The sequence below is a fragment of the Lepisosteus platostomus genome, chromosome 24 (genome assembly GCF_059453375.1).
Source record: "Lepisosteus platostomus isolate fLepPlt1 chromosome 24, fLepPlt1.hap1, whole genome shotgun sequence".
In the NCBI taxonomy this organism is placed as follows: Eukaryota; Metazoa; Chordata; class Actinopteri; order Semionotiformes; family Lepisosteidae; genus Lepisosteus; species Lepisosteus platostomus.
In genome coordinates, this window is record NC_142634.1 from 15,270,423 (window position 1) to 15,298,347 (window position 27,925).

Here is a 27,925-nt window from a genome sequence, read left to right on the forward strand (position 1 = left end):
GCTGTTTTAATAGAAAAACAAATCCATTTTAATGTCTTGGCAAATCGGAACAATTTACCTTAAAAGCATGACGGAAGGAAGGGACTATTGAGGTTTTGTCGTCCTTTGTGGTCAGTTCCTGTGGAAGCTCAGTGGAAGAGCCTGTTTTTTATGTCCCGTCTGCACGCAAAAGACCTCTTTTTTCTGAGAGCAGTGAGACTTTCTTAGGGAAACGCATAGCAAAAACAAATAGATGCGTAACATCAGGCAGTGTTTGTGTTCTTGTCTGCGTGGGCCCTCTCTGTCGGGCTGGCGGAGCAGCCCACCCACCCTGATGAACCCGGAGCTGTCTGGGCTCCCAGGACATGTGAGAGGGAGCAGGACATTGGGGTGGGAAGGTTCAGCTCGTCTTCAGCTCCATCCCGATTTGCCTCCTTCCTTGCCACAGGCATATGGGGCCTGAGATGAGGATTCAGTTACAGAAGACTCCTCTTAATGTGGTTAGGCCTTTTGTCCCCTTAAAGTGGCTGTCGGCAGTAAACCAAGCTGCTAGAAGAAGAGATGTTTACAACAAAGTAAACAGCAAATTGCTTTCAGTTTAAAATGTCATTCAGAAGGCGTCCTTTGTTTCTGTCTCCTAAGACATGCACACTCCCAAGCCAAACACTTCGACTACGGACAAGATGGATTTCTTCTGGCTTGTAAATTCTGTCTCGGCAAATCAAAATGCACTGTACTTGTGCTTTTCTATCATCTGGACACACTTAAAGTTCCATAGTGGAAATGCATAAAATACCGAGGTGTTCTTAACAATTTCAACAGTCAAAACTGTCATTAAAGTGGTATATACAAAAATTAGCATGGAGGCTCCACTGCTCTGTTGGAGGTGCCATATCCTTCATGCACAAATTGGCCTTGAGCTGGGATTTCTGTTTTCAAAAACTAATTTCTCCACTGGAAGAAATTTCACAGTTTCAACAACCATTACCGTGTATCCCTGAAGCACAACAGTGTTATCAAATTTAAGATGCAATGTTGCATGAGGAACATTTTTGTGATGTAGTGCACTTTTATATTTATATACACTCGCATACCTCATTCAATTTATTCTAATAATGCCCATGGGGTTTATACCCTTACTTCAGCTTTGGGAATAATTTGAGATGGGATATCATATTTGAGTGCTGTTAGAGGTGAAGTTATTTTTCTAAATTTCTCATAATTGTGATCAATCTGAAAACTGGGAAAATAACGTTAATGAACACCTTGATATGCAGCATTCATTGCTCAGAAATCCTAAATGATCTTCATTTTAATAGACTTAAAATTGTTTGATTTTAAGAAAACAGATTATAAAGTTTAGAGTATACTATGCCTGACAAAAACAAATTAATTTCTGAAGAATAAAATGGAGGATTTTTTTAAACAAACAATTGCCATGTGCAAATTAGATTTTTCTGTGTTTTCACTTGTTTTCTGTGGTTCCGATTTGCCTTGGTTTGCTATTTTTACTCTATATGAGACCTATTCTAGGGCTTAATTCTGGGTGCATTTTTCATCTATTTGCAAATAATGCACAAGTATGGACTTTAATTAAAGAGATTATTTAAGCAGTCATATTAAAAGCAATTTCTGTTTTTTAACAAATCCTCTGAAGTACTGATAATGTGAAATGGAGGCTTTTGACATTGGATGTGGAAATAAATAATATATTTTGTGTACTAGGGGAGTAGTGTTTTTTCAACCCTTTCTCCACTATGGACCATATTAAAACTAGTACAATATATTCTGCAAGGGCTATCTGAGAAGTGGCAAAGGAAACAGAACAGACCAGATTAAAGCAGTGGAAAGTTTGTATAGACCAGTACTTGAGAAAACCATCTCTGTAGCCAAAAAGCCCATTGAAATATATTTTTTTATAAAATCCCAGAGCAGCTGAAACAGTTTGATGATTGTGAAGTCAGAACACTTTGAGTAAATACATGCAGTATAAAGTAAGTCTTGGCAACAAGGTAGGAGCTGGCAGAACATGGTATGAACAATGAAGCAAAACTGAATCACAAACCTGTGGCCATAGCTGACTGTGCTGGTCCCCACTGAGCGCTGCAGTGGGCTCTGTGTTTCAGTTTCAGTCCAGGAAGGCAAGGAAAAGACTGACCCCTAAAATATTTTGCAGGTATCAAGAGATCCGAGGAGCTAATCTAAGTGGTGTGCTTTGTTTTCTCCCTGACAGGCAGCCTCTTCAGCACTCAGCAGCCTGGGCCACGTGTACACAGCCATTGGGGACTACCCCAACGCCCTGGCCAGCCACAAGCAGTGCGTCCTGCTGGCCAAGCAGTCCAAAGACCAGCTTTCGGAGGCACGGGAGCTGGGCAACATGGGCGCCGTCTACATTGCCATGGGTGACTTCGACAACGCTGTGCAGTGCCACGAGCAGCACCTGGGCATTGCCAAAGCCCTGGGCAACAAGCGGGAGGAGGCCCGGGCCTACAGCAACCTGGGAAGCGCCTACCACTATCGCCGCAACTTTGACAAGGCCATGTCCTACCACACTCACGTGCTGGAGCTGGCGCAGGAGCTGGCAGAGCGGCCCATCGAGATGCGGGCCTATGCGGGCCTGGGCCACGCGGCTCGCTGCATGCAGGACCTGGAGCGAGCCAAGCAGTATCATGAGCAGCAGCTGGCCATCGCAGAGGGGCTGAAGGACAGGGCAGCTGAGGGCCGAGCGTCTTCCAACCTGGGTAAGAGCACTAAAGCACAGGGCATGGCTCAAGGTACAGTGCTCTGTACAGTGCCCTGGTGACAGGGGCATTGCGGTCAGGAAAGGATTGACTAAGGGTTACTCAAGAGTAGTCTACTTTCTTTTTCTAAGGGTCTAAGTTGTTTTATTTTTTCTACAGATTTTATTGCTGATTACTTTATGTTGACTGGGCAACCAAGACGGTAATCTCAGAATTGGCCGAATTACATGATGCACTGAATCCTTGACTCCATGTGATGTAATGGTGTCTTGGTATTTCAGTGGTCACAGCCATCTGCTGCAGAGTAGCTTTTGGACCCAATGCTGAGCCTTGCAGGAAAACGGCAGGAGACCCGGCTTCTTCATTTAGGGCTTACAGCGCTGTCTTCAAAACCATCATTAACAATCTGAAGTCAAATAGATTATACAAGAACAGCCAAAGACTCAAACTGAGCTCTTGTAACCTATCATTTTTATGAGTGAAGAGAGTATTATTGCCCTGGTCTGAGGCACACTGTGATCAGAGATACCATGCACTGCAAATGTGGGTCTGACCCATTATTAAATATTTTCTGCCACATCCTCTTCTCCTGGCAGTCACTATTTCCGATCTCTTTTCCATTTGTCTCCCCACCAAGGTGACCGATGTCTGTGATGAATGTACCAGTAACACCACTGGCACCATCTCAGAGTGTGCGCACTAGAAAACACTTCTAGACTCTGCTAATGCCGTCTGTGGCGAGCAGTTTGTAATTGACCTGCTGAGCCATGATTACAGTGCAACGGGAATGACATCACGCAAGGGGATCGTTGCCAAATGCAGTAAGATAAACAACCCTAATAAAGGGGCCAGACAGTGTATTTCCAGCATTAGGATGCAGCTGACAACTGAAAATTAAAAGGCCTGAAAGCCGTCCCAAGGACAAAAAGGACTGTTTGTCCCCAGAGTAAATGTTTAGAATGGGTTCCTGAACTGCTTTCTGTGGTGAAGTTTTTTTGTTGTTGTTAGAACACAGTTTAGATGATTTTCTGGGAATTAACAAGCCAGTTGTGGTTGGAATGTATTACACATATTGAGAGCAACTGCTTGTTCACCACATGACACAGGTATTAGTATGCTTGTGGTGCAGTCCTTTGACATCAAAAAACCTACAACGTACTGAGATCAAGGTCTTCCGTGCAGTACTGTCACGTAGAGTTAAAAAGAGCATCATGTTATTCTTTCATTTGGAAAGTGCACATGGCGTAACATTCAGTTAGCATTATGAAACCAAATTATTAATAGCCTGTTCTAAATTAAAACACGGTTCAGCTTGCTATTCTCATTACGTCGTTTGTCTGCAGGCATCTACCTTGGCTTTCACGATGGCCATTATTAATAATGCACATGTTTTTTTGCTCCCGTTCCCCCTTAGTGGTTCCCCCAATACATCTTGAGAACCGTGCAAGAGCAGCACTGTTAAACTCTGGGCTCATGTGCACCAGCTCAGAGCATCGTTAAAAGGAGACAGGCTTTTAGGAGTAAAGTTATTCTGGTCCCCTAGTTGCTTCTGTAAACTGAAGACCTCTCTCTAAACAGAATAATAAATTGTTTTTTGTACGATGTTAGGAAGACAAATGTTAAAACAACTGTATTACTTGCATTTCACATATTTCTGGAATACCTAGAGAGAGCATGAGGCTAGCAGATTTCCCACCGCATGTTTCGTGATTACTTGAGGCCAGATAATATCCTCGAGTAGAGAAGGGGTCAAAGTAGGAGGTGACTTTCAGAAGATACGGAAGTCACAAATGAGAGGAGAATATTTAGTCCATCTTACGCATTTGTTGGATCAAGCATACAAGAATCCCACAGATCCATTTCTTAAAGGATCTAACAGAGTCAGCTTCAAACACTAATGCTAGGGAGCTGGTTCCCTCAGCTGTCCTTCTCTGTCCTGATGCTTCTAGCACTTAGTGCTGTTGTTCATCTAGACGATCCCCTTGATTCCCTTTCAAGAATGTACAGTACACTGCCCTTCAGATTTATTAATTAAACAGAAAACGTTGTATAACAAAACAATTTACAGACTGGACTACAAATCATTATGATTTGTTTTGTTTTTTTTTTCTAAATTCTTAAATTTGTTTTTTTTTTGTTTATATTCTTGTGAAGAACTTGGGAATATTTGTTAAAGGTTGAAAGGTGGTATATTAATTAATCGTTATTATAACTATGTTTTATATAGCACTTGTAACAGACCAGACTATGGAACAACAGTATTAACTGGGCCTTGATCACCTGTAATTACTGTAGGTGACCTGGGTGCTAATAAGTTAATTGGTTAGATTATTGGTGATTAAAAGTACACATTGGTGTGATGAATGTGGATGAGTTTTGGTAGCAGGCTGCTTTAGAGTGCTTTTTGTCATGATGCCTGCAGACCTTTCCACCATACCATTCCCATTATTGTTATTGTGGGTTTTCATGCGCTCAGGTCTCTAGAGCCACCTTACTGAGGTCTGTCAAACCACTCCACATCCCAAAAGGTCCCAAAGCGTTTTACACCTAAACTGGAACCTGCTTCATCTACCCCTGAAGGGCAGCACTCACCTGGGTGATATGTGGCAGCCATTCAACACCAGCTGCCCCACTACAGAGCAGATCCGCAGGAGAAATGGGAAATTGTATCACAAATGTAATGAAGGGGGAACGTTAAGGAGGCTAGACTGTAGAAGTACAGAGTGGAATTTAAGCAGGAGTCTGGGGCTGAGACACCTACTCTTTCGTATCTTTAATGACCAGTTAGTGAGGAACCTAGATAAATGTCTCATCTTAAGGATGCGACCTCCCACAGTGTCCCAATTCACCAGGCTCCTGCACTGGTTGTGGAAATTCTGGTGTAGTGGGAAGAGTGCAACCTACTGCTCCACAAATAATGCTTTCAGCAGCAACCTGGTTTTCATTGGAGGACTTTATTTGAGTGTGGAGTTAAATTAGGGATATAATGTATAGTACACTTAACGTCAAAATCCAAAGACTGAGCTAAGCTTTGGCAATCTGGATATTTACAAAAGCCTAATCACAGTAATCTTCTACTGAACATTCCTCTGGGACTAAATGTGAATCCATAATGTATTGTTAAATTAATCAGATTAAACTGAGTGTTTAAACCCCTTCAATTTTTTATGTGGACTTTGACTAGATTACTTAGGTATTCATTTGTCTGCACAGGCAAGAACTTAATCATTTTATATTAAATTAGTTTCCTGCAGTAAAAACGATCTAATTTTAGTTCAAGGCTTAATCACCAGTAGCTCCAGAAGATCCTTAGTGCTTTTGTTCCTGCAACACATTGCTAAATTTAATCCACTGCAGAGGCTCTGTTGGGCTAAAGCAGTTAATATCAATTAATGTCTGACGTGTTTAGTGTTAAGCAAAGTTTTCATTGTCACTGCACTCAAGTGAGAATTTTTTTACTTTGCTGTTAGTAAGACATTTTCAGATATTTGTAGTGAAGGACCTTAAAAGATCAGGTAGAATAACCAGTAACTCAAATTTAAAGGCAGTAATAAGATAGAAAGGAGCTGATATAGATAGTATCAGGAGGTGAATGTACAGTAAATACACTCCATTGAATTTATTTTTCCATTTCTTCTTATCATTACTTTAATTACCCCTTGTAGCCAAGCAGGAGTAACGCAGGGAGTTTATGCACATCTATACAGTCCAGAAGGCAGAGTTTAGTTTGTCAAGCTAGGGGCGTGTAGTTGCAATTAAAGGTATAAACACAAATAAAGAACAGAAGAGAGGATAACATAGGACCTTACACATTTAGTTCCCTATTGCTTTTTGATGCACAAATCTCTTCTGTCGTCTTCTCAAGGAATCGCAGGGAATCTGCTACAAATTTCCTTTTCTGAAGGAACTTCTGTAGCAGAATTTGGAACAAGCAAAGTATGGTAGGTCATGTTGTCTGTTAAGATTGTTTATTGGAAGGCGCAACTTTAAGAAACATAAGCCAACCAAATTGAAGGCATGGGTAAAATGCATATAGTGCATTAACCTTTGATGGTACATTGTGACAGACTTTTTGGAATTTTGCCTTTTGCACACGATTTAGACTTGTGCACTAGACGATTTAGACTTGTTCAGGACCGGTCAGCTAGTCACATTGGGCAACCATATTGAAATTGTCAAAAAAGCATTCAGTTGTATTCTCTGAATGCTTGGTTGATTACTGTGAAATGTGCTACATGTACAGTAACCTTGGACAAGTTCTCTCTTTTCTATAGACACAGTTCACTACATTAAGGAAACATTTGAAGCCGATCAAATTCCATGTGTGACTAATATGCACATCTGTGCATATAGTGCAGCATTTATCTTTATTTAAATATTATAGGTTCTTGAATAATCATGGAGAAGTAGTACCCTGTATTCCTCTGATTAAAGCTTATTGGTCACATGATATGCCAGTCATATCACCTTTCATCTTTCCTCCTGATCAAATTTAAAATGACCTTATAACTCAATAATGAGGATGGTCATGGTATTATGGAGCACATACAAGGAGCCATACTGTATGTATTCTATAAAAGAAGCATTCTTGCCCTTGAAAAGCGATGTTATTTATTGTGATGTTATTGCTGCATTTTTAAAGATTTACACATCTAGTTGTGTTTCTTTATGTCCCAGCCTCTTGCAAGGACAGTATGTGATAACGTATTTTTTTTGGTTTATCGAGCAGTTGAAGTTGGTGATGTTTTGATGGTTTGGGGAGTTTTAAGGCTTCTGCAACTTGGCCATTTTCCTCCTACCGTCCCACCTGTGATTGGATCTGGCACTGACAGGCACCTTGTAATTGAAACCGACTTGATAAATTGCTTAATTAGTTTTTACAGCTGATTCGTTGAGTGCTGAATAATGAAGATAAGAAAGAATGGAGAGGGGCCCAGGCAGTATTATTCTTTTAATTACCACATTGTTGTGTTTCTCCAAATAATTAATGGTGGAAAGGGAAGTCTGGCTATAAATAGGACTTATAGAAAAAATTGGTTTTTTGTTCTCATTTATAAATGCTACTGTATATTACCAGCTCAGGTTGGTCAGACAGAAAAGAAGAGTGTTTTGCATGTCAAAAATCCCAATTAAGTTTTTAATCATTTTTTAAAAATAATTATGGGGATACTAAGACATTTGAGACTTTAAATACTCCTAAACAATCTGAAAGCTGTGTGCTTTGAGTTAATTAGCCACGTTATCTTATTAACCTTCCCAGCATGCTCTGAAAGAAAACTTTAAAAGAGCCCTAACACTCTGTTTTTCTCTCTTGATTATTTTCCAGAAAGACAGGATATTTTAAACTTGTCTAATATTCTGAAAAGAAAGGACATATGAAAGATCTTTAAAAACTGACCTATTGTACAAGAAGCATAAAACGTCTGCTTTAGCACAAACAGCTGTTTTAAAATTAGTCAATTGTCAGGTCAGTTGTTATTAGTCAGCTAAGGCACCCACAGCCAGTGGTGTTTAACATAACCTAGAAAGCTGGATTAAATAATCGAATAATAATTTATTTAAATCTAAAATCTAATTTCATTTTCAGGATCAGCTTTTTGAATCTAAACTAAAAGGCTCACAGATTTTTTTTTTGCCTTCCCTTAAACATTTCATGCATCTTTCTTTCTATATTTAGCTCAAGGTAAAGCGTTTAATTAGAAGATGATTTCTGTTGTTTCAAAGCCATATCTGGAGGCGCCATGAGTGTGTTTTGTTGATCTGACACGTTAATGTGCTTACGTTTGTATACAGTACTTGCTGTACTTTACATGAATTTAACACACAAAAAGACTGTATCACTTTTATTTTTTATCATTTTTAGCCCTTAGCTTTCCCTACATATTTTATGAAACTGCACACCAAGAGCAATGCAAGCAATGTCCTAATGTTTTCTTATTGGAGAGAGACATAATTGGAGGTTATTTACAGTTAATAAATGCAAACATAATTAGAAACTAACAATGTTAATCAGGTCCATCAGAAAACCATAAATTTAATGAGATCATCCTAAGAAACCTTCTTGTAACACAGAACTCATGCTCAAATAATTAATTTTTAATTCCATTTCTTGGAGGATACAGGTACTGTACACAAGGAATGTTTTTTTACAAGCTAAGTAGTGAGATTATATTTGGACATGCCCTTCAAAGCAAACAAGACTTTCATATGATATAAACGGAGGCAGGTTTTCTGCAAGCACTCTTGAATTTAAAGACAGATTCATCACACCTAATGGGGGTGGAAGAGTTATTAATGCTTGAGGCAAGTGAAAGCATAAGAACTGCATTTATCTCAAAAGAGGCACACTGCATATTTATACACAAAATCCATTAGGCAACCTAACAGCATAAAAGACATGTAATGACATGAGAGGGAACCAGCCAAGGTCAGTTGCTTTTTCATTAGCCAGGAGGTGAAGGGTCCTGCTGGTGGGAGTCTGTGAACATTCACAACAAAATAAAATGAGCTGGTGTGTCCAATGTTGTGTGTTGACACACACGGCTCTTTGCACAGTGAGGAGATGTTTCACCCAGGCAGAGTCTATACTAAAACTGTAATACTAGATTTGCTCTAATTTGTCAGGAACAGTACTAAATGTGTGTGTAGCTGTCTGTAAGACTGTAACTACATTTGGCATTGTTGCATTACAGTATATTATAGTATAGTAGCTTACTATCATATATAGCTTAATATATAAAACTGATAACTGTGTAATTTTGGTTTTCCCAGACCAATTATTGTTTTGTGTAGCCTTTTAAGACTTATTGCATCTTTAAAGCCCAGAGAGACTGTGAGTCTAAAGTTCCCATCCACACCAAGGCATACTCAACACTACCTAAAAAATGAATCAGCTTTGTTATCTTTTATTATCCTCCCCAATTCATAAGCAGATGCAGACCAATAAAGCCTGAACTGCTGGACTCTGAACCTGTGAGTTACCAGCTCGAGCCACTCGCAAATCACCCCCCCCATAACGTGATGCTGCACATCAGCAATCCTGAGTGAGTCATGGGGATGCATTTCAACTCCCTGTTGTGGGTGGTGTGAAACACGAGGAGGGAGTTTGCCTCTGCAGGCTCTGCTTTATGTCCTTCCTCCTCATCTTTTATTAAGAAAGGCGGTCTCAGTTTAGCCAAATTGGTGTTATTGTAGACGCCCAAGTGAGACTGAGAGATTGAGCCTTATCCAAATACCAGTGACTCTGCTGAATGGACAGTAACTTTACACTCCATTGAATTTATTTTTCCATTTCTTCTTGTCGTTAATTTAATGACCTCTGGTAGGGAAGCAGGAGTAATGCAGGGAATGTACAGTATTGTATAACCTCTTACATATGGACATAAAAGGGAAAAGTGTAAAGTTTTACAATAATCCGAGATAAAACAGAATGCAGAGCTTATTTTGTCAGACTAGGCGTGTGAAGTTTTACCAGTCTAAAAGTCTAAATTCAAATACATGCACTTTTTTATCAGCAGCGTTCACTTGTCTTCCTGATACCTGCCGTAATTTGGAAATTATTTTTGTTGACATGCTTGCATAATATGTTCACTGAGTAATGTCTCAAAGTAACACCCCGAGTACATTTGCCACAATATTGCGAATATATCTGTATAGTCTACAGGGTATGTGACAGCAGCCTCACTTGTCGGTCAGCTACTAATGAACAGTTAACTGAAGTCCCAGAACACAGTCAATGCTTTAGGATTTTTTAAGACTTATGTATTTACCACCTAAATCTGTAAAAAAAAAAGCTTAAATAAATGATCTAGTTTCATCAAACACCTGCAGACAGGCGCATAAAACAGAATTTTCTTACCGAATCTGCTGACCTCCAGTAATTGTGTTCAGCTTTTTGAAGTTGGTTTGCATGTATATTGGGTAGTAATCAACAAAGAGGTGATATTGTGTAACTGCCCACATGTTTGAGAAACAAGGAGATGTAAATGTAACAGATGTGGAAGAGTTCTGGGAAGGTTGTGACCCTTTCAGAAAAAAAACAAGACAGATATATTTAGAAAGTAAGGAACATATTTTACATGTTTTAAAAAAAAAGAAAAGCTTTCAAAAAAGTCAAAGACCGCTTTACTGTTTGAATTATGGGAGTTCTGGATTTTGCAAAGCTGAATTGTGGGATATCTCGCACTTCATGAAACATACTGTAAATATGAGCAGAATCCATTCAGTAACAGCTTGCACATAAAAATGTAATTAATGTAACTTTTTATTGGTTGTGTACAGCACAGTTCCATTATAAAAGCATTTAAAAAAGTGCTGATATAATATTTTAACAAATATTAACAAGTTTTTGTACTTAAATATGAGCTGCCCACACAGAAACTCGAAAATGCACAATAAATGTGTTGCCTTATACTGTATCTTATTTTCTGACTATTCACTTTGTAAATTGTGTTGTGAATATCATAAGAATGCTTTCTTCTTACACAAATCTTACCTTGAAAGATTTCTGTTTTGCAAGTGCTGGCATATTGCTCAGTGCTGTTTCTCACTTTGTGCTTGGATGATCAGAGTGTCACTTGTCCCAGAAATCCATATAACCAGTTTTTAAAAACAAAATACTTGCATTTCCCTAAAAAACCTTCTAAATATAGCAGAAACCTTTATAGCCAATTGATTTTCCATCAGCACAAGCTTAAGCTAAAAACACTGCCGTTACCTCATGATATTCACTTAAGCATGAAGGTAAGCATCACCCACACTGAGGAGCTGTGTGAAACATCCATTCCTGCTCAAAGACAACAACAAATGCTCGCTTTCTTAAACTGTCATCTGCCAAAACCAAGACCCAAAATGACTACTGTTTCTTTAAAAAAACAAATTACATGTGTGGTACAAAGAGTATATGTCCCCTAAGTTCCTGATGGAAAGGAATCAACGTGACTTGAGCTCTTTAGCAGGAGAGAGAGTGAGAGTTACATTTCCAGGCTGATGTAAAATATAATTGTGGAGTTGGAATTGGTAGAGAAGTAGTTTGGTAGGGGGGTTAAATTGACAACAGCTGTTGATAATTGGCAGAGTTATGGGCATGTGCAACTGCCTGCGCACTGCTCTATCTCTGATGGCTCTGGCTAGTTTCTTTTAAACCCAGGACAAGCCCTCTCTGCAGTGGAGTTACTCCCATCCTCCTCTTGCCATTTAAAGACCCCTGTTTTGAGAACATTCTGCAAAGGCAGGAAAGAAGAGGTGGATCTGTTTAAAATGGGGCTCTTGCAGAAAAGAGAGTTTCTGGCTGCAGCACTACACTAACGTATCGTTGTTCCCAGTGGGAGAATCTTTCAGTGAACGAAACACTTTTTGTTTAACCCTTTGCTGTAGGGAATGCTTTATAAAAGAAAATGTATTTAATTTTAGAATTTTATTTTAGAAATTGTATTTATGTCTTTCATTTATGGAAACAAAGACACCTATATCTCATTATAAGAATGATGTATACAGAATCAAAGGACATACAGTTGAGGCTGAAACACAGCCTGTCCTTTTTTTAAAGAGCAGCCATTTCCTAAACCTAGAGCATGAACAGTCACAATACCAGAGCTTGTAACAGTGAGTGAACAGATGTTAAGCATAGTTCTATTGCAGTTCAAAACAAAGAAGGTCAATGAATTGTGATCTAGAGAGATGTCTGCAAATAATGCAGCTTTAATTCACTGGATATTGTTTTACATTTTTTCCCAGCTCTCTGTTTATTGGTCTTGTCACTTGCACCACCCGATAGCACAGCACACAGAGAAAAAGGCCTGGTTTGCTACTGCTTTATAGTCCTCATGAGCCATGGGGACATATCACATTATGAGCCATTCCCTGCTACTGTGAAGAGAGATAGATCATTCCTACTAAATATCATATCATAAACACGACAGTTTTTTTTAATAGTAAGCTGGATTTAATATTAATTCAGTTAAACTTTTATTCATAAAACATTTAGACAAAGTGGAACATGCAGCAGAGTAGTGTGGCTAGATTGTCCTAGGGTTTGCTCAGGGTACTTTTGAACACGATGCTTTTTAACAAACAATAGAAAAAGGAAGTTAATAACATCTGTGTGACCTTTATGGATAGAAATAATAATTAAGGGCTGTAGCTCTTTCTATTCAACACTGTTCTGTGTCAGTGCTATTCCTCAAAGTTGAATCTAGTTTGAAACAGTGGCACTCATTTTGTATTTACAGCTTGCATTTTCTGGTTGAAATCAGATAGCTGCAGTTGTGCTTCACAGAAATACTCTGACGTTAATCTGGGCCCCAGTATATGTGCCATTCTTGTTAAGATGATACCCCAAGAGTAAACACAGGCCTCATTTGGGTTCAGAGTTTGGCACACAAGGCAGAATGCTTAATGAGTTTTTCTTATAGCAACACACAAAGTCTGGTGACAAAGCAAAGTGCTGGGAGTATGTTTTGAATTGTTTTAATTATCATGTAATATGAGGTGGTTCACTCAAAGACAAATGACTGGGTTTCCAAAGATCTCAGATATCATGCATGAATAGTTTTAATGCAATTATTTCTGCAGCCACCCAGATTTCAGACTTAGCAAATAAGCCACTCCACATTGGTAATCTAGGTTCAAATCAAGTCCCGAGTGTACTATAGAAGAACCAACTTTGTCGGTAGAGTTTTGGAATCTAGGAGTTAAAATATTCACCACCGGTGGGTCTTGTAACAAATATAAAATACACTAAACAAATGACAAGGAGCTGTTGTACCACGGTCATGTTTTCAGTTACTTTCCAGGTTCTTATCTTGCCTACTGTACATCCAACTAGCTAAACTCATGTGTTTTAGACAATCTGTGTTGGGTTTTGCTCTATGGTCCTAAGCTTTCTCTTTACTCTTTACTTTACTCTCTGGCTGGCTTCCTCCAGGATTATTGCTCTTGTTCCACTAAGTTCCCTTTCAGGGAGAAGGCAATTCTTCCTCTATATCCCAGACAAATGGTTTTGAGGGAGAGGAATAGTAATCTGCCTCTCTGTCTCACTGTGGAGTTTTTTTTTTACTTCTGGCAGTCCTGCTCCGTTCTCTGCTACTTAAACATCTTTCTTTCAGCACAGGTTTTGTCTTTGTCTGCATCATGGTCTGGCATCAGTGCCAGAAGCCCAACTCTATGAGATGCCACCCATGTATTGCTCTAGCTTCCACCAAAATGTAAGGGAAACTAACAAAAAGTGTTTCACAAATAAGAGGAGAGCTTTCTGCTGGCATCTTGTCCCTTTAAACAGAACTGGAGATTCTAATGCTCCCCACCAGCTTTCTAAAAGTTCCAAGGGGAACCCCTTAACAAATGCATCTCATAAAGAGATTGTTAATTATTGAAAGGGTATGCACATCCTGCCCAAGGCAGTATTAAAAGAACATCAAGAAGCACCCACACCCCCCAAGATAGGGATCAGTTTGGTGGAAACGTTTTGATGGGCAAAACTTTTTTTTGTATTGGCCTACCTACATTGGCAACTCCCAAAAATCAAACATTTTGAAGCAGTTAAGGCAATAGACTTGGGAGCATTTCAATTTCTGCCTGCGCCATATTACTGCCACTTCTTTTGCTCCAACCTTCAAATCAGAAGTAATGCCCAAGGCCTGTTCTAAGTGACATACAGTTTCAGCAGCAGTTGGTGATGAATTGATCACCCTCCAGCCTCTGTAAGCTGCACTGGATAAAAGCATCTGCTAAATGACTAATTATTAATTGTGATCCATCTGAGCTCCACTGCAATGAATCTGTCCTGCACAGCTTTAGTCTCTTGTATTCCCTGATCATCCTGGCACCACATCTGCTATCAGAAAGGATATTAATCCCCAGAGGCAAGAAGGTGGGAAGACATTTGGACTTAATGGTACAATATTCAGCTGACTTGCTCAAAACAGATGCAGAAATAGGAAAGACAGCCAGAGAGAGAGGGGCAGAATAACAAATTTTGGAAAAGCATATTAATTATTTATCTGGGATAAATATATGTACAGTATATATAATTGCATGTGACATTTTACCATATATATTTGCCATAGAATTATCACAGTTTTACTGTTGTTTGACCACTGATTTGCTATGGTTTCCCTTGTTTTTTCCCATGATTCTGTGGTCTCCATGGTAATTTGTGTAAAGTGATTGTTTACACTCCCAGCTGTGGTGGTCAAAGCCAGTTGAGTTATTAAGATTAGTCACATTAGTCTGTGCTGCACGCAATCCATGTTTGATTTAGATGCTGGGTTTTGTTTTCCCATTGAGACTGGTGCATGAGGAGAACCGCTCAGAGCCACTCTTATGTGTTTTGCCTTCTATGAGTACAATTGTCATATTGCTTAGTTGTCATCTTTACCGTGCCTTGAAGACAACATCCCACAGAAGCTACAAAAAAATACTGTGTTGACTTAGCATTTTCTGCACTTTCTGGAGTGTTTCAGCCTGTAGTTTTAAAGTATATAGAGTCTGAGTTTTTTTAATCAGATAATAAATATAAGTACATACTGACGTAGGCAGGCATAAATCAATAACTAAAATGACAAATTTTTGGTATATTACTTATTATTTTGTTTGGGATCCTCTGCCACATTATTTATGACAGACATGATCACAGTTGTTTTTCAATTAGGATTTGGCATACTAGGTTAAATATGTGGATGTTGCAATTAATCTTTTCTTCACCGCAAGTCTTCTGTTGCAGAATGGCAATAATTGTCCTTCATTATCCAGAAATGCTTTATAATTGGCCAGTAGGTGAGATGTTTACTATTTGTTCTTCAGATTAGTAATTGGAGAAATCTGACAGCCTGGTTTGGTTCTGACCATGCAGCAGTTTTGATTGTCCTGTTACTTTTACGGGTCTTTGACATTGTAATGAGTCTTACACACTGCCTAAGTCCGTTTAAACATTAGGTCAAAGTCGCAGTTAGATCTGACAGTAGCGTAAGTACAAGCAGTTTAAGAAGGTGAAATAACAACTCTCACCAGTTAAGAAACACCAAGCAATGTCATGTGGCTTCTTTAATCTACCATTAAATCGTTGGTCATAGATGAATCAGGCAATTTCAGAAACGTTAAGCAGCTTATCACATAAAGATTTTAAGCTGAAAGTAATGGCAAGCTGAATGTCTCTCTCACCCTGCTCCTGCTGTACAAAGCTTTTAAAAGGATCCTTCAATACTTACTGTATGTTATGAAAAATATGGGCGTGTTTCTTAAATGTGAAACAGTATTTTTCAGAACTCTCTGCTTGCTGTTTCCAAAAATAGTGGAAATGAAAGCAAAACGTTTTACTTCTTTATTTTACTAATATTATTATTATTATTCCATGTGCATGATATTTTTGTATTAAGGAACCACTGGATGAATCAGAAGGTTAAGTACAAATGTTTTAGGCAAAACCCTAAAGTCAGAAAGTCAGCTTTTGACACTTTTGGTGACAGTTTTAATGCTTTCTGACATTCCAGCCCATTTTAAGCTCTCGGGAAATGGAAACGCACAATGCGGAATACTGCCTGACTTGCCTTGGGAGCAGGCAGCTTTGATTCTTATCCGATGATGAAGCCTTTCATGGCACAGCCATCCAGAAGGCCCTATCGTCTCCATGCAGGACCTGCAATGCCATTGTTCCACACGGAGGAGAGACGGTAAATCCTCTCAGCGCACAGGAAAGCCGGGCTGAGTTGCAGCCTCTGGGCTTCAGCCCTGTTCCCCGGGACAATTACACACCAACTTAGCGTGAATGCATATGCATGCTGCTCCTTCCAAACACATGATCCGAGCAGTGCCAGATCTAAGCGGATCTCTAATGAGAAATGACAGCCATCACATAGTCCACTGCATTCCTAGGCTTTGGCAGTTAACTGACATGCTGGCTTTGCAGCTCTCAGAAACCAAACCCAGTTTCAGTTTAACCCCCTAACTCCTGCAGAGCATCAGGGAGTGTGCAGAGAGATTTAGTAGCCCTCCATTCCAGATGCCTTTCTATTAGGTCCTCTGATGCAGCAAGCTCCCGTAAAACATATGGGGAAAAAGCCTAATTGCTATAACCTGTAAAGAAGAAACTGAGATAAACATTTTGTTTTCATGGTAAGGAAAGACTCCTTTGAAAGTGAGCTGTTGCTATAAATTCTTTAGACTGTTTCTGAAAATGGGAGTTTGGCAATTGAGATTAGAGTTCAACATGCACTCCCACCATTAACTTGATAAAATGCAGTATGTCCGCTAGTTCATGTATGTGTTCACTTTGGTTTCCAGTCTTTAAAAAAATAAGATCATGGGGCCTCCTGAGTGTCTCAAACAGTAAAGATGCTCCCTCAAGCCTGGATGAGCTGAATCATCACGGGCTTGAGCCTGGATGATTGTGAGTGGGATTTCTTGAGCAGCAGCTCACAGTTGGCTATGTGCCTCTGAGATTAGAGTTAGAGCAGTGGACTGGTTCTTTTTCTGTGCTCTCAGCACTTTCCTGAAGGAACCTGTGAAAATCTGGTTCACCAGCATGACTAGTTTGTGTTTTCCTGTTGATATCTACTGGAGGAACTCCATTATGTCAACTTTGTCATGAGTGTCAAGACAGACGTCAAGTCTACTTATAGTCTTCACTGTTCAGGACTAAAGTGTTTCACATACTTTGAGCTGATTCCAGTTAGCAGTTTTACAACATTGCAGAGACAAAATTCACATCATATTTCAATTAAATCTCTCCAGTGTACACAAATTCCTCATTGTACTGAAGTTGTTAATTAAGCGGAAATTCATTAAACAAAAATGAGTGTCCTATTAATTACAAAAGCTTGGCAATTACCTAAAGATATATGACCTGAGATATATCACATATTTAAAAATAGTAAATAAGAGTAAATATATGGTAGACATTCAAGTATTCATTACAATAAATAGTAAGATAGAAAAAAACTAATGTACAGTCTGAAGAGAACTGACAGCCGATAATTCACTCACTGGTAGAGGGTGATGAATGAGGTTCTGAGGTACTATAGATGAGAATGTCTGGAGGATGAGATATTTTGCTATTAAACTCACAAAAATGGTTAAAGCTCTGAGTTTACAGTACACAATAAACTACGCAGTACAAAAATGGTGAGCTTTAACATCAGCAGTACTATAAAAATATTATTTACAGAGGAAAAACATTCTTCTAACCCCTACAGCCTCTGTTGCCCTTTGTTTAACCCAGGAGACTATCCTCTCTGGTTTAGACCCACATTGTATCTGACATCTGTCTATAATCTGATTACTCTCATCTTAATGTATGTGGCCCATGAATCTTTAATATGAGTCTTCCTTATATATCTTTAATATAGCTATATCTGGTCCATTTAGTTTCTTTAACAAAATACATTTCTCTATTCAAGCTTGGGCTGCTGCATAAATGAGTCATCCTCCTGATTTCTGGGGCATCTGATTTTTAAATTGGTCAAAACGTTTGAAGAGCTGCCCAGACATTCATCACAGCAGCAGAACAGTCTCAGAGCTGAAAAAAGGGAGCAGTAACCGATAAGGGTTCACAACCTGTTTCTCGTTAAGACAGTAGCAGAAGAAAGCTTGGCACGAATCAGCAGAAGAGGGACAGAGGGATTGACTGCCATTGAGAAGGTCATCAAGAATGTCTGAGGGCAATGTGACACCAAGGCCGGATTCAAGCCCCCTTGAATAGAGCTATACAACATAAAGAGAAAACACTAGATATTGGGTGTTTTGGGGCTGCACATGCAGTACTTCAGTCAATAAGTGGAGACTGGAGAACAATGTTATGATATTCTGGCCTTAAGAACCGTTCTGTTACTAAACATTTAATATTTAGCTCATATCTCACTGGCAAATATTAAGAAACAGTCAACTTTCAAAACGGACATTGTTTATTTTGATTTATTCAGAGGAGCCTTTGCAGAAAACGAAAGTAGCTTATTTGCCTGCAAAGACAATGCAGTAGTCACTTTCTGAATATTCAGGAGTCTTTTTTCATAAGACAAAATAAATAAAGCTTTGTACTGTCAAAAGTCTTTAGATATCATCTTAGATACTGTAGCGCTCTCGGGTTCACGTGGGTATGCGCCCTCGCCGCTGCCGCCTCAGGTCAGCCCCCCACTGCTGGAGACTCGAACCTCAACAGGGACCCAGCCACTTGAGCTAAAGGGAAATCTCCCGTCAATGTTGGCCATATGCGTTACAATATGATATCACAGAATGAATTAAATACTATAAGAATGCATTAAAATTGTGTAGTTTTTGACAGCACGGCGGATCGCTTGTTTTAGCTGAATTTTCACATTTAAGGACATTTATAGTTTACCCACTGGCAAAAACATTAATTTTGAACATAATACATTATATAGTTAAGATACAGTATATAGATCTATAATTGTGCATTAGCATCAGTGCATAGCAAGTGACAGTTCATTTGTGGTTAGAAATGTAGATACTGTACCCAGGTGGACAAGATTTCAGTCACTGTTGTCAATTGATAGAAAATTAAATTGTAAGTTTAGGAGACCTTAACCAGTTATTAATCATGTGTGCAGCACTGTTGAAGCTGTGTTCTTGCATGAGATATGTTTTTTGGGTAAAATCAATAGGTACAGTACAGTATATCTTCATCAACAAGGACTTTATTTTTTTCAGAACATGCAGTGACATATCTCTGTTGTTTTTGCAGGAGGGAACAGCTATTTTCTAAATTATTCAGTTGTTTTTCCAGCAGGACTTTAAAATTACCTGGAATGATGTAGGTGACATTGGAAACTGAATAAGAACTAAAAGTCTTTATTGGTTGATCAGCACTCTGTGGGAGAAAGATCCTGTTTCTAGCTTCTATTGATTGTCTCCAATCTGAAGTTGTTCTAAAAGAGTTTTTCTAAAAGAATGAAATAGTCTGTGTAATTAGAGATAACCAACTACCTAGTGCACACTAAAATCACTGCATACTGTATGTACTGTACACTCTCCCCAGTCATTAATTTTTAACTCCACCTAGTAAACTTAATTGTCTTGTGCAGCCCCAGTTCCAGCCGTGCACAGCTGTTGATGAATATACATAGTAAAAGCTAGTATGACCACACATGGAATTGCTGCTAATATCTCAACGTGTTGTGAACCAAGGACTGATTAAGCCATCTGATAAACTGTTTGTCTTTGTAGCCATTGATAATACAGTTATAACTTGTAAATACAAACTGTAGCGACTGCAGACACAGTTAATGTAATTCTCAGGCAACGCAATCATACTTAATGCAGAGCAACTAATATTGTCACACCAAATAAATCCAGCGCTAGCACAGTAATAACTAATCAAGTTACAGCTAATCTACTCACAGGCAGCTAATGCACTCATAGTGAATACTTTACAGCTGAGAATAAACATGGAGACACATTCTATTCACCTCCAGTGACTGCTGCCTGACAGCTCTGTGTTGTCAGCCTTCTCCCTTGTGTAGGCAGAAAAGTATTCCGAAAGGATTCTGAAAATTTATTTGCAATTTTTAAAAATCTGGAATCACCAGTTGTATGTCACACAGTTTTATGTCTACAGCTCCTGTACCACTCGGTAGAGAAGGACAGGTGTACACAAGCCCTTCCAACACGTGCAAAGTCTTTCACCATGACTCACTGAAGGCTCTACAGTGCCATACAGGAGTGTTGGCACTGACTGGAGGAGTGGTGTATCCCTCTACCTGATGTCACTGCAAGCCTACACATTACCCAGGAACACAAGAAAGTTTACAAACTTAAAGAGGCCATTCACTGCACCTAGCCTGTCACAGAAGTTATGGTTAAGCGTTCTGGCTGATAAATCCAGATCTGCAGATCTGCACCAAAGGGGAGAACAGCTGCTTAGAGACACATGGCAACACTTGGGTGATATGGCCCGGGCTCAAACTTGTAAAAACAGCAGAAGCTTACATCTATGAAGTCACAAAAGTCGCTGTTTGCGAGAAAGCTGAAAGATATTATATCACTATTTTACCCTATATTATCACAGGGTATGTACCCATACAGGGCGAATCCTGGTCATGGCTGGCTTGTGAGATGACCTGTGCTCAATCTGGTGACGTCAGGATCTCAGGGCTCAGCCTGCACTCGAGCACTTTTACTCACTGGCTTCAGAAGTTCCTCAGTTTTTTAGAGAACTTTAAGAGGATAGGAAGAATACAAGAGGCTGAAAAGAAATGAAAACCCAGCCTCCTCGACGTATGGCTGAGGAACCTTATACAGTACATGTGTAGTGATGTTCCCCATATAAAAAGGGAAAGTAAACAAAACAAGAGCATAGTTTATACAGACTAAATGGCTTAAAACCAATCAATGAGAGTCAATCAAGCTGCATATGGGAGCTTTATTGGTAACTTTCTTCATGTAACGGAAGGCAACAGAAAACAATGTTGAAAATGTTGAATTAAAAATGTTGAATGACTGAGTCTGTCTTAGTCAGGCCCTAGTGGAATTTGTCTGGAAGGGGAGCCATTCCCTCTGTTTCCTTTCTGGGATGCTGTAGACAATCCTAGCTGAAATCCTTAGGCTGGGCTCCTCTGTGGTAAGAACAGCCATGATGCAGAGGAAGTACTGTATGTAGAGAGTGAGCTGCAAGCTCTCTTGGGACTCTTCCTGCCTCCGTTTTTACACTCAAGTCACGTCTTTACAGGACTACAAATAGCATTAAAATAAATAACGGTTTATGGAGGGTAAAAATAACAGTACAGGCATGACTTGCTTATCAATCCGCTAGTTACCAGAGGTTCTAGCACCTCAAATTATCCCAAATTGCTATGGGGCAGAAAGGTTAAATAGAAGTACTTATGACTCATTTTCCATGTGTGTCTTTGTGTTTTTCACAAAAACGTAAAGGATTTATAAATGTATACCTTACTTGCACAGTGTCTCTTTGTAATTCTGTCGTTTGTGTTTGACTTTGTCTGTCCCATTTGGAATTTTAGATCTTTTAATTTGATCATGCTGATTAATTTCTTATAGTTCACAGTGTACTCCCGTTTTAAGAAATGTCTCATTGGTTTCACGCCACTGTTGTTGTTTTTTGATGTTTTAGCAAATATTGTAGGGTATGTTGTGTTCTCTGTACTGTTTAGTTTTGACACTTTCTCCCTAGATTTGGAATCAGTTATTGGTGCAGTGTAAACAGAATTGGGTGGCAGTTCAGTCCACCAGGCAGCCAGCTGACAGCCTGACTGGTCAGTAGGAAGCCAGCTCCCTTCCTGTCCACATGCTGCTCAGTCAGCGAGTGGAACCTGCGCTGGACCAATGCCAAACAAAAGACCCATGGAGCTCACCAGTGGTCTGGAGAATCCAAATCTACCCCCTACTGAAAATCACTCCCAAGATTTTCAAAAGCACTGTCCCCACTTCACGGTACCTAGATTAAGAAACACACTGTAGACCTATAAAAAGACATTGAAAGATGATAGCCATTGTATGTACAGTACACTACAGACAGACATCAAAGATGTTCATTTAAAATATTTGAACAGCTTTTGAATCCTATTCAAAAAGTGATTTATTCAATGCTGATTTTAAACATTTTATATACTGTTGTCACAGCGACTTTAAATAAGATATTGAATACTCCTCGGGATAGAGTCTCTGTCCTTTCATTTCTGAATAGCTCAATGCTGCAAACTGAGTTTACCTCAGTATGGAATTCTTTAATCCTGCCTCCAGACAAAGGTTCCATTTCAGATCCCTTAGTTCAAGATTAAAGAGTATACCTGTAATCTGTGTGAGAAGCCAAGCACAGATTTGGAACACTCATCATCTTACTTCTGGATGTGATTGCATGTCTCATAATGCATGATCAAATTTTGCATTCATGAGCTTAGATCTGTGTATACATATGGAAATTAAGAGGGAGTGCATTTAGAATTGTATTTCGGATCAGTTAGTTACCATCAGCCAAATAAGCAAGATGGTATGGAGGACCTCCTGTCATTTATAATCTTTCATAAGAAATTAAGAATAGAGGAAAAATAAGAACTATATACTTTTGTGTAAGATATTTATTGTCTAATGCACTTTGTTTACTGGGCAACAGAGAAAAATTGCACTGGTAGATGTAGAACTTTGGGGTCATTAGGAATGAAAAGGACTGATGCAAGCAATTATTATTAATTGTAATTTCAAGGGTGAAGGTGTAGTAAAGTATGTTAACGGGTTCTGAGAGGATCCTGTGGGTTGGTGAGTTTGGCAGTTCCTGCAGAACTAAAGAAACCAAGTCAATTTTGTCGTTTTCAACTAGTAGTACAAATAGAAAAGACTTTGAATTTAGCCTTTCAGTTCTTTGTGAAGTAAACAAGTTGAGGTCCACCCTAGGAATACACTGAAAATATTTTGTTTTTGCTTATGTTCATTATGATCAAAGAGTTCACTTTCCAAAAGAATTACAATATAACCAATAATATTTCATCACCACTATTACAGTTGTACTGTAGCTGAGCAGCTTGGGTGCGGTTTAATTATTAGACTTATAATTGGCTTACAGTCCCTATGCTTTTTTTTTTATGTGAATAGAACAGCATATATACATTTTTACATCAGTACACCCAGTCAATGGCACAATTACAGTCTCCTTTTCACAGCAATCACAGAAATGTTTTATGGCTTTAACATTTAGGTAGCTTATATTTAGACACCTGGAGAATGATAAATATGATTGGAAGAGGTCAAAAGAGGATTTTATTCATCACAAGTAGCCAATTTCAGGTCATGAAAATAATTTATCATTGTAAGTACAGTACGACCACAGTCCTTAAAAGGGACGATGTGGTTGGACAAAAACAATGGTTGTTGTCATTGAGAAGATTAACTATAGTGAATGTCTAGCATGTACAGCTCTATGGGTAATGATGTGATGTCAGTTTGTCAGAGATGTCTCTGATGTCAGTTTCCCTTTCTCTACCAGCACTAAAAGAAGCACCAAAGGAAACAAGCTCTTGCCTGTAAAAAACTAGCACCAGCCTTTAATTGGATTTTCTGCATGCTGCTAATCTCTTGGCCGATAGTGATTGACAGTGTGCAGACTCGCGCCTTGCGTGGCAGACAGACTGTGCACCCTGGTCTATGCCTGCAGCGACTAATGGGTACATATTTGGATAGCTACCTTGAACGTAGGAACTGACAATCAGTCAGAGTGTATTACCAAGCAAAGTACATTTTATAACAGTTGCTGACAAAGCTGAAGCTCAAAGGAAGCGTATCATCAGCCATTATTATTATTTTTTTCCTGGCTTTTCCCTGTTCGGAATGGAGTGCATTTTTGGTCAAACGGCCTTTTAATAAACAGACTGCCTTGCCAAGACGTTAGTGCCCACTAACTTCCATCGCTTGGGTCATTTTCCGCACATGCCAGCAATTTGTTGATCCTCTGTAATACACTGCACTTTTGGTTAAGGGAAGAGGCAGATTAGTGCACAGAGAGATCTCATAGTGCAATTGCAGGGACCATGATTAATGCTACTGCTGCCTCAAAGTATTTTCCATTATAAGTATTCATTAACCTCTTCTTTGTGAGTTTTTCTAGCATCACAAGTCCAGCTATTATTGCTTTGGGGAAGCTTTTTAGTACGTTTGTTATATTTCGAAAGGAATCGGAACAAAATGGGAATTATACTTCAGCTGTGACCTCTTTGGAAATAAGGTGGAGGTCCAATTGCTTTCACTGAAAAATGTGCTCTGTATAATTGTTTGGTTACTCAGGAAGATAATCAGTTTTGAAGAGGATAGAGTACTTAGAGGTATTTCTTATAGAATTTCAGATATTAAATTTACTGTTTTTTTCACAATTTCCTTTGCTCTTGACCTCTGTGTCAGACATGAAGTAGAAAATGTCTTTAAGGAAAGCAAAATAAAATGCATTTTTAGATAATTATATGGTATGTTAGTTATTTTCTGGAATATATATTATAAACTTTGTGCTGTAGCACAGTGTTACCCTCATATGAGCTGGGAGAGCCACACTCTTGTTTGCGTGTTTAACAGGTAACTTAAAATCCTTAATGACTTCACAACTTGACTTAAACTCAATTAAGTCATGTATATCTTAGATGAGAGAAAAGCAGAACACCCAGTGGCTCTCTAGGACCAGAAGTAAGGATCACTGGTCTAGCACATACTTAACAGCTTGTGTTTGAAAACATTCTGTTTTTAAACACACCCTTTTAATCCAATAAAATTACATTTTAAATTAATGGTTCATATTTATTTGCTTTTAAAAGACATGATGATTTTTCTCAATGCCAACAGAATCATATTCTATTACAGAGATAATAGGAATGCAATGCAAAAACAAAATATTATTCCATTCTGTTAATACTGAGTGTATTTTTGTGCCTGCTTAGGTATAATTCACCAGATGAAAGGAGATTATGAGACTGCACTGAAACTCCACAAAACTCATCTCTCCATTGCTCAGGAGCTCAGCGACTACGCTGCCCAAGGTCGGGCGTATGGCAACATGGGGAATGCCTACAATGCCCTGGGTATGTTTGACCAAGCCGTCAAGTACCACCGTCAGGAGCTGCAGATATCCATGGAGGTGAATGACCGCGCGTCACAAGCCTCCACCCATGGGAACCTGGCTGTGGCGTACCAGGCCCTGGGAGCCCACGACCGCGCCTTACAGCACTACCAAAACCACCTCAACATTGCGCGTGAGCTGCGTGACATTCAGAGTGAGGCCCGAGCCCTCAGCAACCTGGGCAACTTCCACTGCTCCCGAGGGGAGTTCCCTCAGGCTGTGCCCTACTATGAGCAGTACCTGCGGCTCTCTCCCGAGCTCCAGGACATGGAGAGTGAGGGCAAGGTCTGCCACAACCTGGGATATGCCCACTACTGCCTGGGCAACTTCCAGGAGGCGGTGAAGTATTACGAGCAGGACCTGGCCTTGGCCAAGGACCTCCATGATAAACTGAGCCAGGCCAAGGCCTACTGCAATCTGGGCCTGGCGTTCAAGGCCCTGGGAAACTACGGTAAGGCAGAGGAGTGCCAGAAATACCTCCTGTCTCTGGCTCAGTCTCTCAATAACTCACAGGCTCGTTTCCGGGCGCTGGGCAACCTTGGCGACATCTTTGTGTGTAAGAAGGACGTGAATGGGGCTATCAAGTTCTACGAGCAGCAGCTGTCGCTGGCCCACCAGGTGAAGGAACGCAAGCTGGAAGCCAGCGCCTATGCTGCACTGGGTGCCGCCTACAGGATGATACAGAAATACGACAAAGCCTTGGGCTACCACACCCAAGAGCTGGAGGTTTATCAGGAACTGAGTGACATCCAGGGAGAGTGCAAAGCCCATGGGCACTTGGCAGCTGTCTACATGGCCCTAGGCAAATACACCATGGCCTTCAAGTGCTATGAGGAACAGCTGGACCTGGGGCAGAAGCTGAAGGACCCCAGCATCGAGGCCCAGGTGTATGGCAACATGGGCATCACAAAGATGAACATGAACGTGATGGAGGAAGCCATCGGCTACTTTGAGCAGCAGTTGGCCATGCTACAGCAACTGAGTGGCAATGAGGCAGTGCTGGACCGAGGCAGAGGATATGGTAATCTAGGAGACTGCTATGAGGCGCTGGGCGACTATGAGGAAGCCATTAAATACTATGAACAATACCTGTCTGTAGCTCAGAGCTTGAACCGGATGCAAGACCAGGAAAAGGCTTACAGAGGCTTGGGAAATGGTCACAGGTGTGTACCGCCTCATCTATTAAATCTACTCCATGTTCTCAGGATATTGTCCTTGACAATAATGCCAAAATATTTTATTTTAGCTTTCAGATGATCTATATATGGTGCTTCAGGATCAGAAAATAAAAGTTAGTTTAACCAGATTCTGTTAATACAACTTTTCACACAGTGTGAAAATTAATGTGGCGTTACTGATCACTGAATGAAAAAAATATTTTACCTGAAACAGCCTGATTAAACTAGATCTGGTAGACCTGATTAAATGATGGCATCAACTTAAATCAAATTATATTGCATGTAATATAAGTCAAACGAAAGAATGCAGATGATTTTTTATCTTATTTATTTGTTGTTTGAATTATGTTTCGCTGGGGCACAGTAAGCAATTCTTTGTATTCCCCACACTCATTGTTGAAGCTCTAACTACTAGGTTGGGTTCAATTAGTTCTGCATGAAATGAGGACTGAATAATGATTGAAGAACACGCCACACTAATGACCCCAAACATGGCACCATGGGCCCTAAATGAGTGACGCCTTGTCATTGAACTGAGACATATTAACATTATGCATTAATTAAGTTCCAATCATATCATTAATACTTGTACTGGCAATTACAACCAAATTGTAATTTTATTTATTTGTTAGGCTTCTGATTTTTCCTTTGAGCAAAGCACAAAGGATGATGAACGTTACGGTGAGCTGCTGTCACCCCATTTGCAAATGAATCTGTTTTCATGCATCATTCATCAGAAGGGCCCGTTGTCCCACGGAGATGCGTTGGGATGGTAAATTATCTTGTCAACAGCACAATTCTCTGCATTTCCAATTAACACTATTACCACCCTACGGAAAAAAAAGAATCAGTCAATTAAGCGAAGGAATTAAACCCGTTTCATTTCCATTAAATTAAGAAAATCTTGTTTGAAATGTCGGTATAATTTTACAAGAACACAGTGCTTGCTGAAGTTGCATATGTTACATTCTTCTTCATTCAATCTTCTTCCTAAATAATAATGGTAATTGTACATGTGCTGATAATTATAGCAGTGCTTCCAGGCCTTGAATGTTTGATGTTTCAGACACTGAAACAGCTTTCAGACACTGGTCTGTACTCTAAATGTTAAATTTGCACTTTACTCTAAATTTTATCAAGTCAGTATAGAATGTAGAACAAGACTGGCCTGATATAACTGTATCTGTTTGATTCTCAGGACTGCAACTTTGCTTCCTTTCTCTGTTTACTGCAAAGATGCAATTTTATTGTTTCCTACTGGAATATTTAAGTAATAAAGTGTAATAAACACGTATAAATTACTGCTACAGGATATACTGAAAATGACCGGCATTTGTTTTTGTCTGAACCTGTTTCTCAGATGAGTGGATGGATGCTCAAACAGACAAATATCAGAAGTGAAGTGGGGTCATTCCACATATGTTGTTCCATTAGCTCCTGGTAGCATGTTGAGAGTCAAGCAGAATGAT

General features: G+C 39.5%; 1 protein-coding gene across 4 annotated transcripts in view; it reads left to right on the forward strand.

The window, feature by feature from the left end:
* Window positions 1–27,925, forward strand: part of ttc28 (tetratricopeptide repeat domain 28) — a 470,745-nt gene that overhangs the window by 374,301 nt on the left and 68,519 nt on the right. For all 4 annotated transcript variants that reach the window (XM_088618610.1, XM_088618612.1, XM_088618611.1 and 1 more), the window contains 2 exons: window positions 2,213–2,720; window positions 25,100–26,441. In XM_088618610.1, the coding sequence (XP_088474736.1) occupies window positions 2,213–2,720; window positions 25,100–26,441 (1,850 nt within the window). The remainder of the gene's footprint in view (window positions 1–2,212; window positions 2,721–25,099; window positions 26,442–27,925) is intronic.